The sequence below is a fragment of the Bipolaris sorokiniana genome (assembly GCF_000338995.1).
Source record: "Bipolaris sorokiniana ND90Pr unplaced genomic scaffold COCSAscaffold_12, whole genome shotgun sequence".
NCBI lineage: Eukaryota > Fungi > Ascomycota > Dothideomycetes > Pleosporales > Pleosporaceae > Bipolaris > Bipolaris sorokiniana.
Genome location: NW_006911906.1, coordinates 1,105,627 through 1,121,048, shown reverse-complemented (window position 1 = coordinate 1,121,048; position 15,422 = coordinate 1,105,627). Strand labels below are relative to the sequence as shown.

The following is a 15,422-nucleotide window of genomic DNA, read 5'->3' as shown; positions in this document are numbered from 1 at the left end:
CCTCGCTGATGCAGTTGGCGGCAACCTCGAGCTGTTCCGCGTCATCGGGGGCTACTGAGCCATCGGTCTGTGAAGTCTGGAGGAAGTCGATGATCGCAAGCGCAAGGCGCTTTTTGGATTGGAAAGCCTATTGTTGTCAACTAAGTTTACTTGCATAGAGTGGGGCAGCTTACCATGACGGCTGTATGTGTGCTGTCTGAAGGCGTGTCGCAAACTGGTTGCAGAGTGTTTTGTACTATTTCACTCTAGTGGTATACTTTTTGACACGTGTTTTACACAGTACGGAGGTTGTTGTCGATTGTGAGTGTGGCGCGATGGCATTTCTACTCGAAGCTTCCTTCGGGCCATTGGCGGGGCAGCTGGTCAATGCCAAGCTCTACTACCTCTGGCCTCTAGGTTGACTTAGGGACATGCCATATAATCAGAAGAAAGGTATCTAATATTTCTCGGCAAGAAATTTATATGGTATCATTCACGCTGCTAGATGCTATCATGGTACATGTCTACTCTTACAGATCGCCACTGTTACAAACACATAATAGAAGGGGAGATGGTGGTATCTGTGGGTGCTTTAGTCGTCACTCAATCCTTCCCAAGCGGCTTTGGGCTTCTCTTTTGGCCAAAGAGAACTGAGCCAAGATGATCCTGTTGGTACAGAAATGGTCTTTGCACGTTCTTCAACCTCAGCGTCTAATACGAAGCGCCTCATGCGTTCTGCGATCCGCGAATCCAACACCATATCCTCTAGTAAAACCCTCTCTTTCGTCTCGCCTTCTTCCCGCTTCTTCGCGCTCTTGTGCCAATCTGGCTCTTCGTGTGCGAGTACTTGTTTCTGTTCTGGCTCCCCGTCGATGCCCTCACCTGAAGACTCGAAAGGTCGATACGCACCCAGGACTGCAGCTGCAGTCTCTCTACCAGCGTCTTCCGCTACCTTTCGCTGATTCAAGAAGCGGTACATGCGGATTGGGAAATTGAAGAAGCCGAGAAGGTGTGGAAAAGGAATGATGGCAGAAGGACCGAGGGCTTGTGGACAGTTTGGAGAGAGCGTTGCGTTCTGATATTCGGCTGTCGTGATAAAAGGCGGAGTCTGTTTCTTCTTCTGTTTCTTCTCTTCCTCCTTTGGCTTTTTCGCCTCTTCTGGTTTTTCGGGGCTGGTGGTTGCTGTGGGGGATGCATCGTCGGTTGTAGCAGGTGCGGCAGCAGTGTTTTCCACTGGCTTTGCCTCTATCAACGGCTCTGGCGCTGGCGGAGGGTTCAATGGACCTAACCAGCCCTCGTGAAGTCCCCGCACATATTCTTTCCATGTGTGTCGTCCGATGACAATATCTCCTCCCGGACCAGGCCACTCGCTTACTCCTGCTCTTTGCCTTAGGCCTTCCAGATCCTCCGCAAGACCTGGTTCTATCGGCTCAGCAGTTGCTTCTCCCCTCCTCTTCCTCAACTTTCGTATCCGCTCTGCTAAACCTGCTCTGACGTCTCCTTCTCTTCGACCCTCGACCGCATCCCAGTCCATCGCTGCTGCGACAAGAATAGGCTTGACATATTCGTGAAAGTGATCGCGCGCAGATACTAAGCCGTCCATTGGTGGTGCAGACAGATATACAGTAAGTTTTCGGGGTAGTTGGTGTACATCAAGTGGCTCATGTGCAATATGTTCCACCACGGTTGCCCATTTCTTTTGTATGCGCCTTTTCTGTCGGCGATCGTAAGTTACTGCCGCAGTCCATGATCCAGTAATAGAAAGGAATATCATCCAATTGCGCGATGGTAGCCTGAAGCGAAAGTTTGGCAGACCTGTGACTGTTAGTTGGAAGCCTACACCAGGCAGAAGAAAAAAAACGTACCCATCATTCTCCAGACGGGATTCGGAGGCCTCGGGCGTTTCCCAGACCCTGAGGATGCTCCGCCAGCGGGCGGAGTCTGCGCACCTGGTTCGGCCATGGTGGTGTTGGCTGAGATGGCTGTTGAAGTGTTGCTTGCGCATCCAGAAAATTTCCCGACTGTCGGCAAAACCGGAATCGAATCGGAACGGGTGACCTAGCCAAACACCATTCCCGATCCATTCTCGCCCCAGCTCAACATTCTCTGATAAACGTGTGGTAGCCAACGAATTACAGTTTTTATTATAATGTAGGCTAGAGAGCTAGTATACACTCCGATGTTCATTCTTTGTGTAAGGACGATGTAGAAACCACATGCTGCTTGCGTATGCCTTGAGAGCTTATTCGGACGGGTACTTTGTTTAAAAAGATAACCTCATCAAACGCACCAAACACACCATACGGGATTCACACTTGAATCTTAATTGGTACCTACAAATATTTTTAATAATTGTTCCTGTCGCAGTGTCTCAGCGTAGGCTGACAGAGGGCTACCCAACCGAACGTGTATTCATCAAACGAGCGGCCTTGGTCAATGTCTTTTAAAATTGACATGCGTGAGGTGCGTCCAAGTGAGGAAATCAAATTCTTCTAACCACTTTCCAATTCGGACAATGCACGTGAAAACATGAGGCGCGAGATTTTGTTGGGGTCCCTGCCCCACCACTTACGCAGGCGAAGGTGGAAGTGCCCACAGTATCATGTTTTGTCGAAGCCAAGTATATTCTAGATTATTCATTAAATAAGTTTTCCAAATATCTAAACTCTCATCAAAACAACATCAAACACCTTACGGTGGTATGGTCTAGTGGTATGACGTCGCGTTGTGGCTGGCGGACAACTCTGTTGTCCCGATCCAGATCCGCGCCAGCCTGGGTTCGAGTACGTTCAACCTCACACATTGGTGGTCCTGAGACATCTTCTAACATGTCTACAGTTCCCAGTACCGCCAAGTATTAGCGACATCCTTTTTTTGCTCACTCAGCGGTCATTGTACTGTTCATATGTTAAATGTTCGGTGCTGATGAGTAGCTTTTTATTGATTTCTTTATTGAGAATATCAATAGACGCGATATGAATTGTTTGGCTCGTATGAAATGTACAGGGGGCCCTAGTAAGACATGCATGAAGTCGACGCTTGCGTATCAACAATTACCGATAATCTTCGGCGCAGCGAAGATCACATCAATGAGTCTGGGATACCTTTTGGCAAGATCAAGTCTGGTTTATGGTCTCGTAATTTTTCTCTGAAGTTATTTTTTTTGTTTATTATTTGAATCAACAAGAGAACAACACGTGAGTGGGATGCTATATGGCCATGCAGTCGTGCCATTCAAGTCTCATCCAACAGTGGATAATGCCTCTTCCTCCAAATAAAGCCGATTGGTAATCTCACCGCCAGCTAAGTTCTTACACGTCAAATGCATTCTGCCAGCTAGGGATTTCAGATTTCTTGTCTGCAAGTATTGCATCGGAAAGTGTCGTGCGTGTCCGACAAGGTCTAAACTGGCGCGGAAGAAGAGGGTAGACGGCATGTGCCGTATATCAATCTCCAGTTCGCCAAACGAGTCTAAGTGTACAGAATCAGAGTGGAGCGCAGAAAAGCTCTATCGAAAATCGGTCAGGGAGTCTTATGACCAGGGATGTGGAGGGATACACAATGTGTAGGCAGACAAGTTACACGCAGCGATTCTCCACTGTGTATGCGCTACCGGCATGGCAATTGTGGAACGTATGAAGGCAGTGTGTGAAAACGGAGGCGAAAACGTATAAACGCTTCCTAGATGCCTCTGAGGATTATGATTCAAATCATGTTCTAGTGTACGGGGGTGGTGCATTTGGCGAGGTATGGGCTGAATAAGACGCGGACGTGAGGAGAATCGACTTGGGTGGGGATATCGAATGTGGGATTGCCGACTTCGTGGTTTATCGACGGGGCAGGAGGTTACGAGATGGGGTTTCGGGTGGTTCGAAAAACATGCTGGCAGTGCGTTGCGGGCGGTTGGGGAAAAGGGCGTCTCGTAGATGATTGTGGAGTGTTCTACGTATTTATGTGAGATTGTGTAGAAAGATGTATCCGGCGCTGACATGGCCATGCGTGAGCAGAACCGGAACACGCACTTTTATGTCAGACTTCAGTACGAAGTCCTGGCTGAGTACAGAGAGATTAGAGGCGATAGCTGTGCTCTAGATACGCAAAATTGGATTCATGGTAGTTTTCTTTGCCAGTATAGTTCATGGTACTGTGGCAGTCGTTGGCAGTGTTGCTGGCGTACAGAGTCATCGTTTTTGGCAAGTATTCGCAGTGCTGTCAAGTGTGGCCTCGCAATCGTCACACTAGCTATCGGTCAAGGGAAACCGATTCCTCGGAACCGCCTTTACTGACATGGTGGGCCTTGTCTAGCGTGTATGCAAGGATGATCAGAAAAACAGGCTTGGTGGTAAAAATGGCAATACGATAGAGAAGTAATCAAGCTCGAGATCCTGTTCGACGAGGAGGGTTGGGGTGGACAGTCTCAGATTGGAGGATAAATGTAAATTTGGAGAACTCCTTGAGGGAGACAAGGTAACTGTTGGCGGCGAAGGCTTTCTCGAGGACATGTCTAGTCCCAGCTTAGGAGTATACTTGATCAGAGACGACTAGTAGTATTGTTGCTTCGACTTACAGCTTCAAGACAAGATAAAGTATGTATACATGATTTGACTTCGGCGCCTTGACAAGGGGAAGGCAAAATTTGGGCGCGCAGAAATTGTAGACTAAGAATTCTCATGCGTAGGTCTGGGGAGAAGGGACATCGAAGTGGATGTCTCGTTGAGGCTGTGGCTGAATCAATGAGTGGGGGACACTCCTCCACGGGTCCCCGTCCATCTATGGGACGGCTGTTGAAAGGCGGCTCGTCGGTTGTGCGAAGCGATCTCTGAAACGTAACGTAGTAGTTCTCCTGACTGCCTCACCGGCTCTTTTCTCTCGTTGGTACATCGGCCGTCCTTGGCTCTAGCTCCTGGGTATCCCCGCTGCTGCCAGCAACACCACCACTACCGCCAGCACTCTCAGACTTCGTCTTTTCTTCATCTTCAATGCCGCTGGCGCTCCCTCTCCTGCTCTTAGTCGGACTCTCATCAGCACTAGGCCTGCTGCCCCCAATCTCCGTGGCAATCTGCATAAGCACATTGCCATGCGTAATAGTTTCGACAATGTCCCGCGGCTCCTCACCCGCCCTGATTCGTGCTAGTGCCTCGGACGCGTCCTCGTACGGCAGCGACTTGAGTAACTCGAACAGCTCTTCTAGGTCCTGATGCTTACGCTTGGTTTGGGCAGTTTCCGTCTCCTTGTACTGACACTGGCTGTCACGAGCCGCACACTCACTACACTGAGGGCGCTCGCCATTACACTAAAAAGGTACACATCAGACGCCGTCTATAGCACTTTGCTTGCTCATGTAGGCACTAAATCTGTACCTTGGTTTTGCGAGTTCTGCATGCCGCGCAAGCTAGGGTTACGCGAGCTCGCTTTGAGTGTGTGGGCGGAGGCTCGCTCCTGGGTGATGTTGCGGGGAGCAGAGCACGAAGAGGCCGGCCCCCAGCGCTTTCTCCTGGTGCAGCTGAGTTTGACTGTTGTGATTGCATGTCACAGGCGGCCAACAGAAGCCGACTGGGGCAAAAGCCGCTTGTCTGCGAGAGAGAGGAGCCGGGCGAGCCTCGAGCACAGAAGGGGGGGGAGTAGGAAAGAGTTCCACAGACCAGCGAGTGGGATAGAATGGTAGCGATAGAGAAGTGCGGGTGGGACTGGTTCTAAGTATGAGGTTATGACGAAAGCACTGCACCGACGTAGGATTTGGGGGAAATTGCCGCAGTCTTGCCTGGTACGACTGAAGAGACTGGTCGTCTGTCTAGTCTTTACCCTCTGAAATGTTACTGTTACCCAATCAGCCCCGATTCGGGCACTCAAGCATTCGACATTCTTTCCGTATCGAATTGCTGAATGTAGCCCAAGCTTTAGTCCTCGCAGCGTGTCTGCGTCCGCAGACGTGTAAGAAGGCCGGCTATTCGTCCGCCAATCAGATTGCGCGCTCAGGACGGTTTGCCACTGCGCCTGCGTCCGTCGAATCCCGCCTACAGGCACATACTGGCATGATGACTAATCCAGTAAAGCCCAAAGAGTCATACATGCTTCTTTTTCGACCGCCAGACCCAATGGTTGGAAGGAGATTCCAGCTTGAGGTATACATCCATGACGGTCCTGCATACGCCTATGCCCGACTCTCCAGACCCTCGAGCGCTGGCGAGGTGGAGCCACTGCCGCTGTACGTAGAATATTTCTTTTACTGTCTTCTCCGTCAGTCGCCATTGCTCATGTTGACCCAGAGGCAAAATTTGCTGGCGGCCACAGCAGAGGGCTCTCATTAAACAGGTTTATTCCCACATGAGCCACGTGATGTTCATCCCCCTTCCCCCCATCCCGCTAGTGTTGGACGACTTTGTGGTCTGATTGATAGACAGAGAAAAAAGATAGCCACCTGCCGCTCCGGGGTGGGATGCATAGTGACCATTTTGACGTTCTGGGAGCACACAGTCTCGCGCTTACGCGGTATGCAAAGACGGTACATAGGCGGCCTCCGCCTTTTCCCGTTACAGTCCCATCACAAAGGATTGTTGGTAGGGCTATGTCCAAGACAAACGGAAGGGTTACGTAAGGGGGAACCGCTGAGCAGATCAATATGCGCGGAATGCCTCGTGCCGAACGCTCTGCGCGGGATACCCTCCGCGGAGGTGCCATCGAGATCTAAAACAGACCTCACGTCTCGCCTGCAGCTCTTGGCCAGTATTGTCACCTACATACTGTACGTATGTATTCCACTGGGGTGGCGAAGCGGAAACACAGTAGTTAGGTGGACAGAGCGTTTTATTGCCGAGAAGACAGTGGCTTGGCTTGGTTTGTAGTGGAGAAGACGAGGGGTTTGTGCAAAACAGCAGGTGCTAATGATGATAGATGGGAGCTTCAACTTCCGATGCTCAAGTTTTAGCCTGTAAAGTTTTCATATTCGAAAAAAGCAACTGACATAGCTCATCGTAGACACTTGCCCATGTACATTTGACATTGATCTGCATACCTATACTATAGACGCTAAACAGAGAAATAGGCATAATACCAACATGTGTGGGGAAAATAGGGGTGGCGGATAGTTACAGTGCAGGGATTGTGCATAGTTCCTACTACTTGTGGTACGTACCTCCGGCGTCAATCTACATTTTCTTGTTGGAAGTGCTAAGAGTAACAATAAGTCAAGCACACACATATGCACACACACACAACAAATAGTGTACAGCAAGACAATCATGTTCGCTCATGACATTTGTCGTTTTTCTATGCCTATCATTCCAATGCTGCTCAATACTCAAAGTCGTCATCAACACTAGGTCCCTTGTTCTTGGCCACACTTTCTTGCCTTTGGTACATTTCCGCAATCATACGACTTGAACTCGCCTGATCCGGCTTCTTGTCCTCCCTCTCCTTGATGAATCGTGGGAAGCGTAAACTGACACCCTTGCCACCACCGCCAACTTCAGCTGCAGCTGCCTTGTACCGTGGCGACAAGGTGAGATCCGCAGTCTTGACCTCCCACACGTACCGCGGCTCGAACCATACGTCAGGCTGGTCTTTGTTGCCAGTCGAATGTGTGTAGAATGGCTTTGGTCGGTCGATGACAATCTCAGAAAGTGTCTTGTGCAGAGTTTCCAGGATGGCTTCAGAGAAACCAGTACCAATGTTACAGACTGTTTCATACTTTTCCGTCGAAGGATTGTAGCAGGCAAGCAAAAAGGCACCATACCAGCTGGTACGCTTGCCTTTGCCGTAGTAGGCTCCCAGCACCACGAGATCCAGTGAATCACCGACACCGGCAAGGTAGTCCTTCTTGACCTTGAGCCAATTCTGCGAGCGCTTGGATGGCTCGTAGTAAGATTCTGGACCGTCCAACATCTTGACCATGAGGCCTTCGCAGCCTTCCTTGACCGAGTCTTCGAGGAGTGTTTGAATCTCCTCTAGTTCGTTCGTATTGCCATACTTGGCAAATGCAAACTCGCCTTCGACCGGTACGAAGGCTTCTTTGAGATGCTCGCGACGCTCACGGAATGACTTCGTTACTAGTGCCTAATTATGTCAGCAATTGATCACTAAGCAAGAGTTGTCACACATACCTCGCCATTGAGATAGAGGATATCAAAGGCAAAAACGCAAACCTTGACCTTGACGTCTTCGACCTTGACATCCTTCCTCTTCCTCGTCATGAGCTGTTGAAAAGGCAGCACCTTCTTCTCTACCATATCCCAGGCAACCGTCTCGCAGTCAAGAACGAAGCTCTTTGTGCCTTCTTTGACCCAAGTTGGCAGCTTGGCGAGAATATCAGGATATTTCTTAGACAGATCCTCAGAGTTGCGCGAGAAGATGTTGGACACGCCACGCTCGCTCTTGCCAGCGCTGGGTGCTTCAGTAGCCAGCTCTATCTCTGCATCGTGAGCGACAAAGTGGATCTGTGCGCGCTCTCCATCGTACTTGTATTCGCAAGTAAAGTCCTTGCCCTCAAAGCGATCTAACACCTCCGTGATGGACTTCGTTGGCTTGGCAAGCATAGGCTTCAGGGGTACACCGGGCTGTAGGCGACAGTTCTCGCGCAGGTTCATGATGCCGTGTTCAATCATTGCTGGGATGATGACTTCGTAACTCGGTAGCTCGCTGTAAACCGTCTTTAGCATAGCTTCTGCTTTGCCCAGATCCTCTGTCGATGGCGTCTTGCCCTGAAGTGACATTTCATGGAAGATCATTGCCTGTGCGACAGCTACAACAACAGTCCTCTCAGCAAGGCCTAGTCGAAGTTTACCCTCGAGTGTTCGCACGATGAACTTGGCTTCACTGGGTCCACCTTTGTCCTTCTCAATATCAACGTTCTTGCCAGAGTTGTGCGCATCTGCCGCTGACAGCAGCTTCTTGATCCCATCAACCTTGCGCCCCTGAGCACCTTGTCCTTCGATAGTAGCGATGGCCATAAGTCCCTTGCGCACACCCTCGACTGTCAACGCCTTGGGCTTGAACATGGTAGGCTGTTTTGATCGACTCTTTGCTGCAACAAGGCCAAGATCTCCGATTTCGTTCTGATCGCTCTTGATGTGTTGTAAGCTTCGTCCAGTACTCTCGGAAATTGCCTTCATGATTAGCGACTCGCCAATACCAAGCTCAATGCCTGCATAATCAGCTGCAAGCTTGTTAACCATGAGCATGACAGTTGGCAGCATATCGGATGGAGTCAATCGCAAAACCTGTCTTAAAAACAACGAGCAGTGTGCAAGAATCTCCAAGCGCTTCGTCGTCATCTCAATCTTCGAAAACGTTGTGCATAGTGCCGCATATGGAACTGGCTCGCCTGGTTTCCAATCGGGATATGGGTCCTTGGTGTTGGACGCAAGGGTTGTCTGTACCTGCTTTCGCGCCTTGACCTTGACCTCTTCAGGCTCCTCTTCAGAGCTGACCACCTCATCCTCTTCTTGCTCCTTGCTCGATTCGGTTTCCTCCTTTGCTAGTGCAGAAGACTTTTCAGCCTCCTTCTTGCCCTTCTTTCCCTTGGCCTTCGTCGACGCTTCCTCTTCCTCGTCTTCTGGCTCTGCAGCCTTGGATTTAGCAGCAGATTTCTTTGACTTGGGCGATGCCTTTTCAGTCTTTGGTTTCGCGGCTGCCTTCTTCGGCGAAGGTTTTCTCCGTTGACGTTTGCTTGGAGGTTCTTCCTCAGACTCCTCTTCTACCTCTTCTTTGATTTGCCTCTTCTTGCCAGTCTCAGAGCTTACGCTATCCACCTCCATTGCCTCGCCATCTGACTCTACTTGCTCCTTGACCGGTGCTCTAACCTCTGCGTCCGAGCCGACCTCCTCATCTTGTTCCTTATTCAGGTCCTTTGGTGAGGATTGTGGCTCTTCCTGTGGTGTTGAATCTTTCTTGCTTGGCTTCGGTTTCGTAGAAAAGGCTAGTTTCGATTGCTGCTTTGCATCGCCGTTGGGTTTCCCAAAGAACTTGCTATTGAATAAAGTCAGCACTGCATTGCCACCAGAAGACTATTGAAGGATGTCATCGCACCCTAGAGTGGTCTGAGAAGACTTTACATACCCAAGTGTAGCTTGCTTAGGAGCCATGACTGCAGTAGGTCGACTGTGGTCAGCGCTCCAATGCTGCGAAAGGCAACTTTGACGTAATAAGCGGGGAGATGGATACAAAGAACGAGGCGAGGATTGTAAACTCAAAGGAAGGCGCGATTTTAAACAGAAACGAGAAGCATTGAAGCGGAGGGGCATGCTCTGTTGGAAGCTAGGGTATAGTTGCCTGGGCAGGCAGGCAGACACTCTCCAAAGCGCGTCGCGCCTGGCTCGCCGCAAACGCGAAAGTCAAGCGGCCCCGGCCCCCAACGAGACCCCTGCTGACATCATTCATCCAACATGGATTAGGCGGCATCGTTGAAGCGTCATGACTTTGCCATTGCAAAACCACAAAGTCACACCACTGTACATGTAACAAGCAAAAACAACCCATTCTCAAAACTGGCGTCCTACTTCTGGAAACACCGTGATCCTCCATCACCGTTCACCATGTCCAAACCTTCTGCGCAACCTCAACTCACGCCACAATTCTGCTTCAACCAAACTGCACTCCGAGGTGAGCAACCCCTCGACCTCTTGCCAAATTCCTCCCAGCCCACTAACTAATATACAAGCCGGCTGAACTACAGACTTCCTCCGTATATCCCGCAGTAGCATCGACGACTCGATAACACAGAACCTCAACGCTCTCCTCACCCCGGCGCAACGAGGCTTCGATCCCAGCTCCACAAGCACACGACAGCTATTGCCGCCGGGCCACCCCAGAGCCCCGGAGCCAGAGCGATGTGAAGGATTCAAGAAAAAAGTGCTGTTTCCCAGCTGGGCAGTGCGATCAGATGTACTAGACTATTGCGCTGGCGTTGCGACATCGCCAGATCCAGACGACCCGGACAGTCTTCTACGGCAGATTGAAGACGCCAAAGCGAGAGAGCGCACAGTAGATGAGCGGTTGGATCCATATTCTGGGCGCTATTTTCCCGCCGAAGCGAGGACTGAGAGTCTGGCTATGCTTATGCGCAATGAGCGTGCGGTGGAGAAGATTATACGCATGCGCACATGGAGTGTACTGGGCGAGCGATGTGGAATCAGCAGCGAATCGGCAGACGATGCATTTGACAAGTGGAGGGCGGCACGACAGCGCTGAGTTAGCATTGTGGGAGCTGGATCAAACAGCATAGTTTTGGTGCATAGCGTATAATCTCCACTTTGTATAGTAGGCATATGAATGGCGTCTGGTCTCTCTTACTGCGGCTGTCGCTATCAAACAGTCGGCATGAGATAAGCAAGCAGCAATGAGAAGTCCGCATCGCTACCAAAAGAACTTGATGACGATGGCAAAAAATGCTCAAATCTGTCATGCTTGATATTGAACTGATGCTCTCGCATGCCCAGCGTTGATGCTCCTTCGAAGAGTTCGCGACGTCTCCACAATTTTTTTTGCAGAGCTCACCCTCGCGAACATTCACAAGAAGCAGCATCTCGCACGCAACGACATCGCAACACACAAAGCACCGCGACGCACTAATCTCAACTCATGGTATCACTCTCATATCTCAAATATAACACATTTCAAAGATGTGAAAAGAATGTCCCACACCATCCCACAACTCCAATCCATCTTTTCACGGATAATTGCAATTGGTAGGAAAGACGGGCGGATATCTCTCTACGGGGCCGGGAACGGAGAACTATCCATTGGAAGAAAAGAGGGATAACTCTCAGCAAGCCGCTTTCGCGGAGCCACGATTTTTAGGTATGTAGATTACCAACTGATGATGAGGAAAAAGGAAGAGGGACGGAGACCGGCTGTGTTTTATACGCAGAGGGGAGCGGGAGGCGGGGCGGGCCCGTGCTTTAGTAGCGTGGGATTAGTCAGCAGCTGAGGCTGTGGCTGGGAGAGAGGGCGAAAAAACTGAGGATATGAGAAAAATTCTGCCCTGGGACGCCTGTGCGTTGTGGGCTGCAAGTGGGGCAGGTTGTCACAGATGGCTGGTTGTTTAAGGTCGTGCGGCAGAGTCTCAGTATTAAGTACATAGTAGTACATATGGCAAATCACATCATACGACAACACATACTCATCACGATGCATACACAAAGACAATCAAGTGTGGCGGGTTCATGCATGCATTTAAGCTAGCTAGACCCATCCAATGATATCCATCGAGATTCCGTCAGATCGTAAATCATGGCCATCCATCTTTCGACAGATCGCCACAACATAACCCAGCAAACGCAACGACAAACACTCTAGTAGAGACGCTTGGGAGGGCTCATGGTGGCCTTGATGGTCAAGGAGCCCACGTTCTGCCATCCCTTCTTCAGCAGAGAGACGAGGTAGTTGATGGCCAACATGATGTTACCAATCAGCTCGTCCTCAGTCATGCCAACGTTGCCAATGGCGACACCCATGCACAGAACCTTCTTCAACTGGAACTTGATGGTGGACTTGACTTCGTTCATCTTGTTGGCAAGGTCCTCGTTGTGGGAGACGGGGGTAGGGAACTTTCCGGCCTTGGAGAGACCGGGTCCGAGGAGACGGGGAATCTGCTTGATGAGAGCATCGGAGGCCATGAAGGCGTCGTACTTCTTGGCGAGCTTCTTGATGAGCTTCTTGTTCTTGTTGAGCTTCTTCAAGTCCTGCAACATTTGTTAGAAACATTCAGATGCGTCTTGTTCCATGGCACTTACGTCAGTGCTCATGGCATCGACACCATGGTGCTTGGCACGATCGATATCGTGCTGGTCACCGAGAACGCAAATGCTCATGCCTGTTCACTCTCCATTAGCCCATGCCCAACTCCGATGTTCTCTGCCATCGACTTACGAGGACGGGGAAGCGTGGGGAGCTTGATGGTTCCCGAGAAACGCTTGTCACGCTGGGGGTCGTAGTTCTTGAGGCCGATCTGGAGTTCGACGGTCTCGAGGAAGTTCCTCTTCTTGGTCTCGTTGGAGTACTCGAGGAGCTGTTGAACGTTCGTACGAACGCCGGCGACAGAGATTTTCGACATGTTGGCTGATGTGTCTCCCAGAGGATATCGGTTCCTTTGGTGGCTCTGTCAAGGTTGGTGTTAGGGAAAAGAGAGGTGAGCAGCGGCGGATTTCATAATGTGGGCGAGGAGGCGCGCTAGCGAATACCACGCTAGACCACTTTGGTGCAGCTAGGCAGCAGCATTCGAATGCGACAACGGTAAATGAGATTGCGAGTAATGTGGAACGAACAAAATTGATTGATATATGAGTCACAGATTATCAGGTCATGTATCCCTTTTGGAAAGACAGATTCATCAACACCAAACGTCCATATCCCGCCTGTACGTTGTACGGTTCCTGTCAACCATTTCACAGAACGAAAATCAAATGCACAAGGTCTTCGCATACTTCCACATTTCTCGCCTGCCCGTAGGCAGAATAACTATAGTAATATACAGTCGCTTTTTGCCATGCATGGATGTGCACTACGCCATGCAATGCCCCAAACTCCTCGCCATGACCATCAGAGTCAAAGAAGAAAAATAATAATGCAAGAAGTAGCACATGCCACAAAAGACTGTTGCTACGGGTATCCCATATGAGAAACCCTAACGCCGAATTCACACCGTTTCCATAAGCCAAACCAGATCAAACCAAGGGGTATGTTGCTCACAGAGGCCGCCGTGCCAAATGGAGTAAAAGCCGAAGCCGTAGATATACAGAAGGCGAGAAAGGGTTGTTCAGGACTGAACATACCCAGGCCAATTGTCAGAACTTATCAAAGAGCCAGCGCATCATTCGTCATCTTAGTGCATGAGCTGTTGGTTATTTGCCGCATCGACAACATTGTCGGAGAGATTGATCAAGAGTTGAGCAAGGCAACGCTTGGTGGCGGCGTCGTCCCGTAGAACAGAAGAGAAAGTAGCATCTCGGAGCGGCTCGGGTAAGGACTGGCGCAGCGCCTCGCGAGCGCGAGCATTATCGCTCAAGCTGTTTAGGGTTAGATGGAGAACGGAGAGGTACACGACAAAGCTACTTACCGGAGAAAGCAACGCACAACGTGCTTCAGTAAGCGAACCGTCTGTTGCTCAACGAGCTGATTGACCATGTTGCTCAAGACGGTGCCTACAGCATAGAAACGCTCGTATGTTTGGCAGATGTATGCAAGACCAATGTCGTCCAGCAAGATCTTCTGGACAATGAAAATCGCCACAGTCTTGCTGAGCTCCGAGCCCGTCTCCATGATACGGAGACAAAGTGGGATAATCTCAGTAGTGAGAAGGAAATTGATGACTTCAGAAGAGTCATTCTTGACAAGAGCGCCAATTACACCGAGAGACGTAAGACGTAGGTATTCGAAGGGTCGTGATTTGGACGTCGTGTTGAGAAACGGGTACAGGAAGAGCGGAATGTGTGCTGTTGGGTCGTTAGCCAGTTTAGTGTAATGTGGGACGTGTGACATACCACTCAAAAACAAGCCACGGGTTTCAGTATGAGAAGCCACGCATTGAAGAAGCGCGAGAGCATTGCAGACACGGTTAGATGCTGCAGCGGTCAATTGCGAAGGATTGAGCAGCGGGTAAACGGAGATGATCTCTTGGAGGAGAGAAGCCATAACACCTAATGGATAGTCATTAGCACTGCACTTGAGATGTTGAGAATCTGGCAGCCATACCGAAAGAATGCCAGAGAATCAGAGCCAGCTCGGGGACCTGCTCCCGCTTCTTGCTCAACTCCAGAAGCGCGGCCTCCCTGGTAGCAGGCTTCATGAGCTGGGTTACCCATTCTAAAACGCGCCTATTTTCATCCGTCATGCCGACATCGGCTGCCTGGACGTCGTTTGCAGGTCCTCGGGGAACGGCGTTGTTTCCTGGCAGCGTGGAGCCATTGTTGGCCGCAAGCTGCTGGTGGTACTGGCGCTGCGCAGCTGCTTGAACGGCCTGAGCCTGCTGCTGGGCATGCAACTGGGCGGCCTGCGCTTGATGCTGTCCATGTTGGGCTACGTGATGTTGCGGCTGCTGGTGGTGGCCCTGACCCCACTCGCCGTACTGTTGCTGATGCGCGAGGAAATGTTGCATTGGCTGCGGGTCGTAGCGGTTTCGCGGGTATTGCGGGGTATTGGTGAGATGAAGTCAGTTGCGCGGATCTAAATAGAAAGCGACAAGCGATCAAAGAATAGGCTGGCGGGTCGAAGGACAGGCGATGGAGATTGGGGCGTGGTGAGTCTGTTCTGGCTGCACTCGAGAGATGAGGCCGCGAAGCACCCCACTGGCGCGAGCGCCTTGGCGCCTGCGGGAGCTCGTGCTTTCCACGGAGATCGACGGCGCATCCGCATCAGGTGCAGCTTGGGCAACAGTATAATGTTTGTAAGTGCGCCAATCAAAGTAATACGGTGAAGGCGCTGAGGCAACAGTGAGAGGAGCACGAGTCACC

At 50.7% G+C, this 15,422-nt stretch overlaps 8 protein-coding genes across 8 annotated transcripts; 2 read left to right on the top strand and 6 right to left on the bottom strand.

Annotated features, from left to right (window-relative positions):
• Positions 1 to 436: 436 nt before the first annotated feature.
• On the bottom strand, positions 437 to 1,975 carry COCSADRAFT_148650 (uncharacterized protein). Its single transcript, XM_007704768.1, has 2 exons — positions 1,845 to 1,975; positions 437 to 1,794 (listed from the first exon to the last, which is right to left on the bottom strand). Exons 1-2 carry the CDS (start codon positions 1,939 to 1,941, stop codon positions 572 to 574), a joined length of 1,320 nt encoding a protein of 439 aa, XP_007702958.1. The 5' UTR covers positions 1,942 to 1,975; the 3' UTR covers positions 437 to 571.
• Positions 1,976 to 3,440: 1,465 nt separating this feature from the next.
• COCSADRAFT_39370 (uncharacterized protein) lies at positions 3,441 to 3,990 on the bottom strand. Its single transcript, XM_007704445.1, has one exon. It carries the CDS (start codon positions 3,974 to 3,976, stop codon positions 3,512 to 3,514), a length of 465 nt encoding a protein of 154 aa, XP_007702635.1. The 5' UTR covers positions 3,977 to 3,990; the 3' UTR covers positions 3,441 to 3,511.
• Positions 3,991 to 4,518: 528 nt separating this feature from the next.
• On the bottom strand, positions 4,519 to 5,863 carry COCSADRAFT_39368 (uncharacterized protein). Its single transcript, XM_007704444.1, has 2 exons — positions 5,340 to 5,863; positions 4,519 to 5,272 (listed from the first exon to the last, which is right to left on the bottom strand). The coding sequence occupies exons 1-2, from the start codon at positions 5,505 to 5,507 to the stop codon at positions 4,832 to 4,834; spliced, it is 609 nt and encodes a 202-aa protein (XP_007702634.1). The 5' UTR covers positions 5,508 to 5,863; the 3' UTR covers positions 4,519 to 4,831.
• Positions 5,864 to 6,378: 515 nt separating this feature from the next.
• Positions 6,379 to 7,045, top strand: COCSADRAFT_234169 (uncharacterized protein). Its single transcript, XM_007704767.1, has one exon. The coding sequence runs from the start codon at positions 6,471 to 6,473 to the stop codon at positions 6,819 to 6,821; it is 351 nt and encodes a 116-aa protein (XP_007702957.1). The 5' UTR covers positions 6,379 to 6,470; the 3' UTR covers positions 6,822 to 7,045.
• A 224-nt stretch (positions 7,046 to 7,269) lies between these two features.
• On the bottom strand, positions 7,270 to 10,058 carry COCSADRAFT_96111 (uncharacterized protein; the record flags this gene model as incomplete). The annotated part of the gene is made up of 3 exons (XM_007704766.1): positions 7,270 to 8,031; positions 8,079 to 9,942; positions 10,033 to 10,058. The coding sequence occupies 3 exons, from the start codon at positions 10,056 to 10,058 to the stop codon at positions 7,270 to 7,272; spliced, it is 2,652 nt and encodes an 883-aa protein (XP_007702956.1).
• A 338-nt stretch (positions 10,059 to 10,396) lies between these two features.
• COCSADRAFT_202047 (uncharacterized protein) lies at positions 10,397 to 11,163 on the top strand (the record flags this gene model as incomplete). Its single annotated transcript, XM_007704765.1, has 2 exons — positions 10,397 to 10,575; positions 10,649 to 11,163. Exons 1-2 carry the CDS (start codon positions 10,509 to 10,511, stop codon positions 11,161 to 11,163), a joined length of 582 nt encoding a protein of 193 aa, XP_007702955.1. The 5' UTR covers positions 10,397 to 10,508.
• An 862-nt stretch (positions 11,164 to 12,025) lies between these two features.
• COCSADRAFT_39366 (uncharacterized protein) lies at positions 12,026 to 13,088 on the bottom strand. The gene is made up of 3 exons (XM_007704443.1): positions 12,844 to 13,088; positions 12,708 to 12,787; positions 12,026 to 12,656 (listed from the first exon to the last, which is right to left on the bottom strand). Exons 1-3 carry the CDS (start codon positions 13,025 to 13,027, stop codon positions 12,267 to 12,269), a joined length of 654 nt encoding a protein of 217 aa, XP_007702633.1. The 5' UTR covers positions 13,028 to 13,088; the 3' UTR covers positions 12,026 to 12,266.
• Positions 13,089 to 13,383: 295 nt separating this feature from the next.
• On the bottom strand, positions 13,384 to 15,218 carry COCSADRAFT_123550 (uncharacterized protein). Its single transcript, XM_007704764.1, has 4 exons — positions 14,665 to 15,218; positions 14,454 to 14,609; positions 14,030 to 14,405; positions 13,384 to 13,979 (listed from the first exon to the last, which is right to left on the bottom strand). Exons 1-4 carry the CDS (start codon positions 15,065 to 15,067, stop codon positions 13,796 to 13,798), a joined length of 1,119 nt encoding a protein of 372 aa, XP_007702954.1. The 5' UTR covers positions 15,068 to 15,218; the 3' UTR covers positions 13,384 to 13,795.
• Positions 15,219 to 15,422: the final 204 nt, after the last annotated feature.